The 12,385-nt window shown below is 44.7% G+C and overlaps 1 protein-coding gene across 1 annotated transcript in view; it reads right to left on the bottom strand.

Moving 5' to 3' along the window:
- The window catches only part of LOC118699618 (phospholipid-transporting ATPase ID-like), a 54,087-nt gene extending 41,993 nt beyond the window's left edge, over positions 1-12,094 (bottom strand). Inside the window, exons 1-2 of the mRNA XM_054517866.1 lie at positions 12,031-12,094; positions 9,430-9,488 (exon numbers count right to left, since the gene is read on the bottom strand). Of these exons, the coding sequence (XP_054373841.1) occupies positions 9,430-9,488; positions 12,031-12,094 (123 nt within the window). The remainder of the gene's footprint in view (positions 1-9,429; positions 9,489-12,030) is intronic.
- Between the last annotated feature and the right edge of the window lie 291 nt (positions 12,095-12,385).

Genomic DNA, 12,385 nt, shown 5'->3' with positions numbered 1-12,385 from the left:
AAACAAAATTACAGCACAACACATTTCAACTGTGTCTTACTTGCTTATATTTAGCAATAGCATTGTTCCCAACAGCTCAAAAAGTGTTTCCTTTTCCCCCACACAATCATGCCAATCTGGATAAACAGAGAATTCCTCTTGGAATGAGTGAAAACATGATGCTTGGCTTATGCCAGTGCTGCTGCAGGTAGATAAACTTGTACGTTTTTGCTTACAACATCTTCCCTTTATTAACAGTCTTCTTACTTATACAGTGCACAAAGAAAATTGAGAACTGTAACCAGAAGACAGCAATTTTTCTGATGCTTTTTGTCAGATGCTTTGAAATACCCATTGGCTGGACAACCCTACTGGAGGTATACATCCTCTCAGGAGCAGAATATGACATTATTATTATCATTTTCATCTCATTCAGCAAACTTTCAGCTCAGCAGCTTCAACGGGTGGCTTGTTTCTACTCCACAAAAATCACTTGGATGTGGTGCTGTGCAAACAGTCACTAACCCAAGAACTCACTGTTTCAGTAAGTGAGCTGCAGCTTTGTTCCCTATTTCCAGTTTCCTTTTCTAATTTCAGATGGCCCCTCCAGCACAAGAAGTAGTTACTCCCCAGTCTGTCTTTTGCAAACCATAGAAAGACCTAAGCCTGATATTGCAGAGCCGGGTATTTTCTTCCCCAAAGGTGATTGACCAGTCTGGTCCAATATGTGCCACCAGCCAGACAGGTTCAATGCATCCTACTCACCTACCAGCTGCTGCTGTCCCTTTAGTTTTCAGTTGTACTAGACCATCTTTTCATATGATGTTTAACAGGTCCAGGTTTAGTTCTGGAAGGATGAATCCCCCCCTATTGTGAGAACACCTTAAATTTTTCCCCCTAGAAGCTCTCCAGACAATGCCCTTCCAGGGAACTTAAAGTGTGACAGCACAAGGAGGCAGACATGAAGCACACCTGAATTCCATAATAAATATGCTGGTTCAACAGGAGAGAAAATGGTGATTGTGGTATTTGTAATGGCCTTTAGATATTGGTAAGCTGGTGGGAGGACAGAAGCTACTAAGTATGAATCACAGCCCACTTCTTATCCTTGCAATTATCGGAAATCTCGACATCTACACTGACATGCATCAGCATGTTTCCAGCACTAAAACAATTATTTCAGGTTACCACTGAAAGGTATGTGTGGGGGAAGCTATTCCATTTTTGGCAGTTACTGGATTTCTCTACCTTCAGACACACAGTACAGCATATGTTCTTCAGCATTAAAATCATGTTTTATCCCTTGGACAAGCCAAATGAGTAAATCTCTAAAACGGCAGAAATTAAAACAGCTTTCGTAGAAGAGCTAGCCAAATCCTCCTCTTGACTGGACTCCAGCAAGAAAATATATTTATCAGTGATCATCATATATACAATATTGCCTGTCTTGTGGTATAATGCAGCTACCTGCAAGTGTGGTTAACTCTGTCTATGCCATGACATGTAGTTCAATTTGGTTTATTTCAAAATCCTTAACCGTGGGGTATGTGTTGTGGACAGGTGCCATGAACACTGCTGAAACAGAAGCAATGGAAAAACAGCAACCTCTGCAAACTCAGCATACCAGGAACTAAATTGCTTGACAAGACTGTGTCCATCAGGCACACAGCTTAGCAGATTTTTTAATAAAAGCTGGATCTAAATAAAGAAATCTGCCCACTATTCTGAGGACAAGTATTGTGACCAATTACTCAAAGGAAAAACAGAAGATTGTTGCTGCAGGAAAAAGTAAATGCAGGGGACTTGACCTTTGTGCGTCAACAGATTTCAGAGGGTTGCATATAACATGGGAAAAACTACTCAGTAAACACTGAGATAAAGTTTATAGATCTTTGCCTGCAAAAATCTCAGAAGGGAATAAGAAAAGAATGGGAGTGGTTTATTTCAATTCCTGCCTTCTATTTCTGTCCATTAATTACGTCAGGAAAATCATTGAATGAACCACAGCCATTCATTTTATTTCCTATTGCCATTAGGCATGGTAAAAACCCCAGACATAACAACTTCCAAATGCTTAACTGCAGGAATCTGGATAGTCAGTATTTTCTCCATAGTTGTCAGGATCATTATATTGTTGGGTACATAATGTCTTTTGGGACACTAGGGCACTTTAGACCTGAGGATAAAGACAGGGAGTATTGTCATGAATCTTCTCATTTTTCTAGAATCTATAATTAAAATTAATCACCAGAAAAAAAGAACTTGTAATTACTATAAATATATCTAATTAAACACATAACTTGTTCATGGACCTCAGGGGCTAAAGGCATAGCAATAGCAAATTATAATGACAAACTAGAGAAAACTTCAGCCTTTCCAAATCAAAACTCTGCATTTTCACATCACAGATAGAGCTGAAGCACTATGCAAGGTTATCACATAATCATGGAAATATAGAATGGTTTGGGTTGGAAGGGGTATTAAAGATCATCTCATTCCAAATATCCCTGCCATGGGCAGGAACACCTCCCACCAGACCAGGTTGCTCCAGCCTGGCCTTGAACACTTCCAGGAATGGGGCACCCACAGCTTCTCTGGGCCTCAACACCCTTACAGTAAATACTTTCTTCCCAGTATCTAATCTAAACCCACCCTCAGTTTGAAGCCATTCCTTTGCCCTGTCTGCTACATGCCCTTGTAAAAAGTCCCTCTCCATCATTCTTATGGGCTCCCTTCAGTTACTGGAAGGTCACAGCTAGGTCACACTGAAGGTGTCTCTTCTCCAGGCTGAGCAAACCCAATTCTCCCAGGAATCGGTTATGTTTTCAGGCAATACTACAGGGCTGTGTACTTTGACAGCTCAGGCTCTTGGCCAGCTACAGGGAAATCTCAGTTGGCCTCTGCTCTTGATCTTATCCTCTTCTGTGATGCTTAACATCATGAAACCCTCTCACTCTTTAGAGCTGGACCAGAGCCTGACTCTGGGGTGGGAGGGGTGCTACAGGAGCCTGAATCACTGCAGTGCATTAAATGGTCCACATGCAGCCATCATTTCACAAGCAATGCCTCTAATACATCATCTGCCTCACTGTGCCCACACTCTGCCTTCAATGGGGCAGACTCTCATAGTCATGGAGAGGAATAATCTTTGCAACAGCAATTAGGTATTGAGAGGCCTTACTGAAACTTCTGGTTTTCCTATAGATTCATTAAAACCAACAGCTAAGAAGAGCAGTTCTATGGGCTGAGCACAAAGATGGCGATGGGGAGCTTTACATTTACTCCCTGATCTGCCCTAGAGCTCTGGTTGTGCGAGGGCAGTCCCTGCATGCACCTGTGTCCTAAATGAGCCGGTCTGAGCGTGGTTACCCACAGGCAGCCTGGAGCTCTCCAGATGCGAAGCTTGACACCAGAGCAATGTTGTCTGTGGGTGAGGGATTATTCTCATCTGCTCTTTTCAGGGGCTAGATTCACACCTCCTGGAGGTGTGACTCCACCAAAATGCTGTCCCTAAGAATAGTGCTCATCTCTCCACAGTTACACAAGTCCAGATCTGGCAGATGAGCTGTTACTTTGGGGGTGTTTTCAGAAGCCCGCCTGTGACGTCCAACAGCAAGCAAAACTCAGCAGATGGCTCCTACCTTAGATCGCTGAGCAAACAAATCATCTCCTTGCCATAAAAGTCACTGGAAATAAGAGACACTGATGCTTTTGTGGCTAGATTACAGGGGCTAAAGTGTATGGCAAGGTATTGACCCTCTGAATTTATGCCCCTGGCTCAGTGACATAATAGCTCCCAGCAGCTGGACAACCTAGCCCCAAGTAAATTTTAGCAAGATTTTGGTGACCCCACAGGGAGGTGTTATGCCACAACACTTGGCAATTCTGTTGGTACTTGTGTAGCACAGACAAATGGAACAGCTGAGCAGGAGAAATATCTTTCCCAGGTGTTTTGGTAAAGCCTCACCAAGGAGGTGGCAGAAGTGCAATTCCATGGCACTCTGTTTAACTGCAGCAGTGCCATTGGAAAGAACACAGAAGCCATAAGCAGAAATGTGATCACAGTGCTGTGAATGTGCTCATGAAAAATTTTAATAGACTCATGTAACAGTGCATAATGTGCCACCAGGGCTTTGTTTTCACAGGGAGTACAGAACAGTCAGACCAGATCAGTTTTAAGACTCCCAAGTTCACTGACTTATTCCTGATGTTAGGCAGCAGTCCCAGCCCAACAGAAGACTGATAAAGACCAGAAGGATGTGGTGGTGTTAATCTGGTCCCTGTAAAAGTCCCTGTAAAAAAAGCAAACTCCCAGGAGTAATAGACTGGCCAAACACTAGAGATAAAAATGCCAATTTCCAAAGCACAGTTCTCTTTTCTTCCCTTTCCCCCCCCCCCCCCCCCCCCCCATTTTTCTTTTCTTTAAACAAAAAGGATAGGAATGTCTTACATATGCAACCCCTTGACCCTCTCTTGACAGCATTAATGAAGTGAGTTCCAGGATCTCATCATATGTTGGGTATGCCATGAAAATCTGTAGGAAAGCATGATCACTGGTTGTGTTTTCCTGTGTTGTTTCTTCAGTCTGGTGTCACCCCATTACTGAGCAGTTAATCATCAGTGTGGTGAGTGTCCTTGTCATGGTGGTGCACAGGGCTGGCATGGCTGCTAACCTCATGTCATTGCTCACAGACAAGCCAAGCACAATAACCTAAAGGTCTTGTCTCTTAGGCATCCCCTTTGACAACACTGTGCTCTCCTCTGGCTCAGCTCAGTACCTGAAGCTGCTGCCTGTCAGGAAAGAGGAAAGAAGGGGAGGGCAGAGCACTGCTGAGTGGTGCAAAGGAGACAAACTCCAAACCACTGTTTTGTTTTCATTATGGTCTCACACAACAAGACTCCCAACCAGTGCAGTAGGAGTATGAGTCCATGAGACTTAATCTGATGAAGAGTGGAAGACTTGATCCAAAGAAGTCTATGGACTTCACTGAAGATAACATCTGGCACAGCTCAATCTTTATGCGCTTCTCAGGGGCCTGATATGCCTTGAGGACCTTGACCTCACCTGGTGTCTCTAGCCACAAACCCTGTCCAGAGCTCAGGAGTTCACTTTAGATCAGCCAGGAGCCTTCTATCCTCACCTGAGCTATGTTGTAGAAGTTCCCATCTCCAGACTGTCGTCTGTCCTTGTTTCCCTGATATATCTATCCAGTTCTACTTCCTTGATGGACCTTAGGCCTCTCGTATAGATTTGTCTTCAGCCCTGTCTCTCACCACTTCTGCCTGGGTCCTGGACCTGGACCTGGTTCATCACCTCACCTTGCCTGGAATGATCAGGATGGACCCCATCACCAGCATCCTGCCCTGTCCCTGCCAGCCAGAGGCTGCAGGACTGCACCCTGGTTAGTGGGAGCTCTGCCTGAGCTGGATCACCTCCACTTTCCAGCCTGCCCTTCTCGAAGTCAGCCCTGCTCTGGCTGCTCCCTGACAGTGCCTCAAGTGCTCTTTAGATGGACCCAACTTACACCTCACTAAAGAGCAGTGCAGGTTGCTGCTGTAGCTATTCCTTCAGGGACTACTGAGACCACTTTTCACTTCATCACACCACACTCCCTTCTGCCTTGAGCCTGAGAGACACTGGGTGACATTTGCAGGTTGAGACAGAAAGAAAGGGCAGCTGGTGCCACAACCCTGACCACACTGATAAGGACCTTGAGGATCACCCACCAGGCAGCCTTCAAAGAGATCAAAGCATGCAAGCAGAGGAGGTGGAGCAGAGTCTGAGCCATTACCAGAGCTCCCTGCTCTCCAATTAAATTTCAAACAGATAAGAACCCAGCTGCTGATCCAGCCCAGGCAATGTGTATTGGCTATAGGAAGTTATATACATCCCTCCTGTTTCACTAGAGACTTCATCAGATGACCCGAGTCCAAGCAGCCCCCTTGCTGCTGGTCCTGATGAAAGAATGCTGGCTTGACCCTGGGTCCTGATCCAAGATGAAATCTGTCATTGACTCACAGGCCTTGCATTTCCTTTTCTATTGTCTGAAAGCCAATTTCAAAGTTGTTTTCACAGCCCTTCATGACGTCCCAGTGCAGCTGTGCTAAATTCCAATGTGAAAGCAAAGAATTAAAAAGGAACTAGGATCAGATCAACATTAAAAGTCTTCAGAAGAGATTTTCCTCTCCACAGTGTTGATGGAGAGCCTATCGTGGTGGACACACAGAGGCTGTCCCCTCTGTAGCTGTGTTGGGGTGAGTGCAGACAGATTAAGTTGAATGAAGTCCTTAAATCTTGCTATGCCACATCTGCCACCCTGCTTTCCACTTTATTTCAGTCTTTACACAGAACAAACCTCTTTCTGAATCCAGGAAGGATCTTTCTGTCTGCATTGTGAATAAACACAGGATTAGGACTTGACTTTTCATTTTTACTGACCTATATTGAGCCCTTTCCTGTGCTGCTCTAAGTGCCTTTTCATGCCACTCATTCACACTTTGTTTTTGAGTCATTCCTTACTAATTTTGTGAGCTGGTGGGTAGTGTTTATACCTTCACACTCAGCCCTTCCAGTTAACTGCACAGCACTTTGTTTTGAAGTTTGTTTAATTTTTCTAAGGCTTCTGCTCAACTACTGACGCCTCATGGCTGGAGAAGTGTGGCAGGCAGGGACACACTGCAGTTTAGCATCTCCTGTGTTTTCTGACAGCTCAGGGAGGGAATTTGTCCTCTGAAGTCTCCTGAAGTTGTAGAGTGATGGAGGTGGACATGCCCTTGCATGCCGTGGCAGACATGGCTCTCCACGGTGCAGTACCAGGTTCCTGCAAAGCTGGTTTGAGCCATTCGGGAGTCTTGCTTCATTCCAGGAGGGCCACCTTTCAGCAGCTGCCAGAGCTGATGTCAGACTCCACACACAATAGAGTTTTCAAGTCTTTATCAGTTCGTCTCTTCTCCCTTCACAGATATCCTGGAGAGTTTGCACCGGCAAGGGACAAAGTCCCACCAGGAATAGGGATATTCAGGGACAACACACCCACCTCTGGCTGTACTTTCCCACCTCCCCGCTCTTGCTGTGATAAAGAGGGACAATACACCTCTGTACCTTTGATCTATGCCTACATAATAGAAACTGCCCGTTTAGTGAAAGGCTCAAATCTTCACAGCAGGTGGGACAGAAAGCCTGGCTGCACCAGAAAGTCAATATGCGACATCTAGGCTTGCATTTCCCTTTCTTTTTCCTTATTGGCCTTTCTCAGCAACTGCCTCACCCTAAAGAAACATTTACCGCCTCACCTAGCTTTGTTGCAAGAACCTGTTCTATAGGTTTTATGGCTAATGTGGCCTTAAGTTACCAAGAAATCTGAAACTCAGTCCTGTGACTTTCACTGTCTCTAAAATACTTTTAAAGCTTTGTTATATTCGTGGGTTTCTTTTGGATCTTAGTGGTCCTTTCCCCCTGAACCACAGCCTAGTGCTTAGCAGAGCAACCCCGGCATGATGAGACAAATCTGAAAGTGAGGAAGGTACCCAAATTTAACCCTTCCCTGGAAAAGCTAACTTTCAGGAGCACCATAGATATGTTATGGGAGGATGACAGGAGACTATTTCCCTTTTTGTCATTTCCACGTTCATCATGAATCTACAGCATGGGCTATGATGTAAGTTATGAGCAAGTTTATTCTTTCCATACACCCTAGTAACATGGAGTTAATAAACTGAACTTTTGCGAGGACTTATTGGAAATAAGCAGCCCAGGACATGTTGTGCAGCCCTGTACAGTTAGGGCAGTTCTTGCATCACCACCTAAAGTTGTTAGTACCTCACCATCCATTCGCCACTTCAAGGTTTGGCTCTTTTTTGGGCAGTTTCGTGGATTTCCCAAGCCTCAGTTTACACAGGACTCCAGAAATCAGGAGCCATAGCTCACTAAAATGAGGGTCATGATTACCAAAACTCACTGCCAAGTTTTAACGAATTATACTGAGCTGGCTTTTTGGCTGCCTTCACTTTATCACCTAATCTCAGACTTACCGAAATTCTGAAGCATTCTCAAAGTTGTCTACTCAATTGTAGCTATTTGCAAACCCTTGGGCACAATCAAGCAATCAGCTGGGAAGCACTGTCATGCAAAGTCAGTTTTCTGAATGGTTTTTCACAGAATTAGGCATGGAACCAGAAGAGTTGCTTGTTGCCTCTATCCTGACGTACCTGCCCATCTCCCTCCTACTTTCTTGTCCCACTACTGCACATTGCAACCATTCAGTGGAAGATGACAAAACCATGTGTAGTGGCAATAACCATTGCAGCACATTACTGGCAGATTGTGTGCAAATCAAGTTCACTTCCCCAGTCTCAAATCACCAGTCTTGATAAGACATTCATGCTGCATAGTACTTCACATATATTAGCTGCCATGCATTTCATATTCAGGATACCTGCAGCAGCTCTGGACCCTGGGATTCTCTAACCCATGTTTGTGGCTGAAAACTACTGAAAACCACATGTTGTCATCAGTCAAACCTGCTGGCAAGTCATACTGTCACCATCACAAGAAATTTGTGTGTTCTAAAATGCTTAGGGTTTTCACCTCTTGCCAAGAAAATACTTGTGATGTTCCTAAACCAAAACATGATTCAAAGAGCTCCCAGGTAACTGAATGATTAATTTCACCACTGGAATTCAGATATTCAAAGGACAAAAATTCACAGGATTCACTTTGGTATTAATTGGCAGCTGCAAACACTTTGAAAGAATGCAGTTTCAGGGCAGCCTCACAGAGGGGATGTCCCTGCAGGCAGGACAGATCTAGAGGCTGAGCTAGCTCTCCTCTGCATCAAAAAATGGTCCAGAAGCTTTGGAAATGAAGTTGCCGAAGGAGCTTCCCTGGCAAATTAGCCTGGCAGCCCTGGGACACAGCCAGCCTGTGTCAAGGTGCACTTTGGAATCACAGATTTCACGGCACCTAAGTGAACCTAAGTAGAGTGTTAGGAATCTGGCAGAAAAGCTGGCAGAAAGCAACAAGGGCCAGATTCAAAACCTTCCTGACAGAGATGATTTCACTGCAAAAGCTGAGGAACTGACACATTTCCTTTCATGTTTTACTTTAAATGGAGACAAATTTCCACAGAAAGCTCCCCCCAGGTTCCGTTATTGAAAGGCCTTGGAGCCTGATCCTGCAAACGCTTTGACTCACAAATAATTTTCTGTAAGTGTGCAAAGTCACTGTGCCATGCTTTTCCAGAACTGGATCTCCTTCAGCTGCCCATTTTTCAGGCTGACTTAGCAGCAATCCACCTCTGATGGTTCATCTGGCTTTTGTTTGCCTGGTTTGCAGAGCCATAGCTGGCATGCAGTTCTGTTCACCCCTTTGAAACAACACTTGAGACATGAAACAGATGCAGCTACATCTGTGACTACATCTGCATGAAACAACACACACTGGTTACTTACAGCATATTCAAACTGCAGATTAAAATCACGGTTGTTTGCTTGAAGTTGTCTCTCTTCCTCTGCAAAGAAAAGGAAACATATCAATCACGTGTGAGGGTAAGCAGAGTCAATACAGATGTGAATGGAGCATCAGAAAGTGCAAGCAGACTTGCTAGAAGGGAGTGACACAGTGAATGGGAGCCCCATGTCAGGGACCTGGGGTGGCTGGTGACACTGATGGAGCTGCACTGTGGATGTCACCATGGCACTTAACACCATGGAACAAGTCTCCTCCACGCACCACGCGCTGCAATGCCAGTGTCAGCTGGCATGCTGTTCACCTTCCCACTTAACTAGTGGTGCTCACTCTTCCTGCCCTGCTCCTTCTCTTCCCCCTGAAGTCTCTGGAGCTTTTGCCATCAGCCTACAGCTGGTGCCCTTCTTCCAGTACAGGTGCATTTCTGAGCATTATTCCACTGATGGGACACCATCCCCACAGCTCTCATGAAATCAAAAATTACTGGAAGGATATCAAAAGGTCATCAAATCTGTCCTTTACCTCGAAGCAGGGGCTTGCCTGTCCTCCCCAAAAATGACATAGAAAACTCCAGCACCAGCTGTTTTTCAATCGCCTATTCCAGGACTGAAGTTTCCTCCCCCTAGGGCAGTTTTTCCTTGTATTATCTAACATAAAACTCATTACTTCAATTTCAAGAGGTTTTGTCTTCTCCCAGGAGCGTCAAAGGCGGTCTTCTGCTTCCCCTAAGTTCCTTGTGCTACTTGCCAAGGATGCAGAGTACAGATAGTTGACGGAGGGGATTGTCCCACTCTGCTCTGCACTGGTACAGCCTCACCTTGAGTCCTGTGTGCAGTTTTGGGCACCACAGTGTACAAAAGGTATAAAAGCTATTAGAAAGAGACCAAAGGAGGGTCATGTGGATGCTGAAGGGACTTGAGGGAAAGCCATATGAGGAACACTTGAGGTCACTTTGTCTGTCCAGCCTGGAGAGGAGGAGGCTGAGGGGAGACCCCATCGCTGTCCAAAACTTCCTCAGGAGGGGAAGAGGAGGGGCAGGCACTGATCTCCCCTCTGGGTGCCCAGTGACAGGACCAGAGGGAATGGCCTGAAGCTGTGTCAGGGGAAGTTTAGGTTGGTATCAGGACAAGGTTCTTCACTCAGAGGGTGGCTGGGCACAGCAGCACCCCTGACAGAGTTCAAGACACATTGGACAATGTTCTCAGGCATGAGCTGTGGTTCCTGGGGCTGTTCTGTGCAGGGATTCTGTGATTCGGTGATTCCAAGTTCACTACACACTGAAAGCTGTTATGCCTTACACTAGCCTTCCCAAAGGTAAGCAGCTCCTATTTCTTTAGTCCCTTATGCATTAATCCATCAGAAGGAATCTCACCCTTGGTGCTCTCCAGTGGGCTTCCCAGCTAGTTCAGCCCATTCTGGATGGATGCCCAAAGTGGGCCATGGTTTGCAACCAAGGCCTTACCAAAGCTGACCAGGGCACAAGGGACATATAAATTTCCTTGCAGACAATGCACATCATGTGTAGGAATTCACCCAGGACTGATTAAAAGTAACATCCTTATGCACCACCAGCACACAGAGGATGGCTTCCCAGAATATGACCCATTTTGGCAGATCCTTTCTGGCAGAGCCAAATGCCTCATCAGGCAATGCAAATCTTTCATTTGTCCTTGCTGAACTGCATCCAAATTCTTTCAGACTATTTTTCAAACCAGTCAATTCCAATCCTATCTTTCAGTGTGCTCCTAGCTCTTGCCAGCATGGTGCCATTCACAGATGTACTAAGTGTGTTCTTTATTCTGTCAGCCAAGATGTAGAAGTAAATATTGAATACCAGGCTCAGGATGGGATATACCCCTGATGAATCTTTCAAGTTTCCTTATCAGTCGTAAATATCTATTGTTAAATGTCTTCTTTTTTTTCTGAAAAATCTGGCACTCACTGTTTTGTGATTTTATCTCAAGCATGTATCTCCAGTTTACGTGTAAAAATGCCACAAGTGACAGTCAAGATACATGGCAGCTATCTGAGGCTTTTTCAATAGCCCTCCAGCTACCACTAAAACAGAATTAATTTTGGTTTGATGCAGTTTTTCAGGACTGCTGACTGTTAATCATCTCTTCCCGATACACACTCTCCTTGTTACTTTGAAGTGGTTTGCTGTATTGTTTTAACCTTTACTCAAGTGAAGCCAATACATCTATAATTGCTCAGCTTTTCTCTTTTTCCCTCTGCTTGCTCTCTTCTCAGTCTTCTGAACTTTGCCTGCCTGTGAGCCAGACTCTCAAAGACAGAACTGCTCCAGGGCATGCTTTACCTTACCCAGTCAACCCATTCTCTCTCTATTCCAGCCCATAATCCATCCCTTTCTCCCCTGCTTTTGGCAAGTATTATGTTAGATATCTAGAGGGAAAAAGAGAAAAACAAAAAAAAAGAACCCAAAAAACCAACAAACACACCGCAACAAAACCCCTCTGATTTCTTAGCTTTATTTGCTAGGCTTTTTCCACTGAGCCTCCTCAGAGACCCCAACTCTTACAGAACAACTTTTATTGCCCTTTATGTCCTTGAGAGCCTTTTCTCACTTTGAGCCTTTGCCGTGCTGTTTGTGCTGGATAAAACAAACTGGTTTGCACCTTCTAGAGGCATCCTTCCTTTGTCTGAAGCAAATGGAGAGCTTCTGATTTCACCATTTCACTCATCCTTCTAAGCCTTTCTCTGAAAGGTGATAACTTATACATGTGCCCTTAATATCAATTAATAATATATGTGCCCTTAATATAAATTATTTAAGGAAATTACAGCTCTGTCTAATTCTCCCCCCACCCTAGGATTTCTTCCCATGAGGTCTCAGCTATTAGTTCTTCATATTTATTGAAGGTTTCCTTCTTGAAGTCAATGTTAAACAATTTGATACTGTCACTTTTTCCTAAGTATCAT

The sequence above is a fragment of the Molothrus ater genome, chromosome Z, assembly GCF_012460135.2.
Source record: "Molothrus ater isolate BHLD 08-10-18 breed brown headed cowbird chromosome Z, BPBGC_Mater_1.1, whole genome shotgun sequence".
Classification (NCBI taxonomy): Eukaryota; Metazoa; Chordata; class Aves; order Passeriformes; family Icteridae; genus Molothrus; species Molothrus ater.
This window is presented reverse-complemented; position numbering and strand designations above follow the sequence as displayed.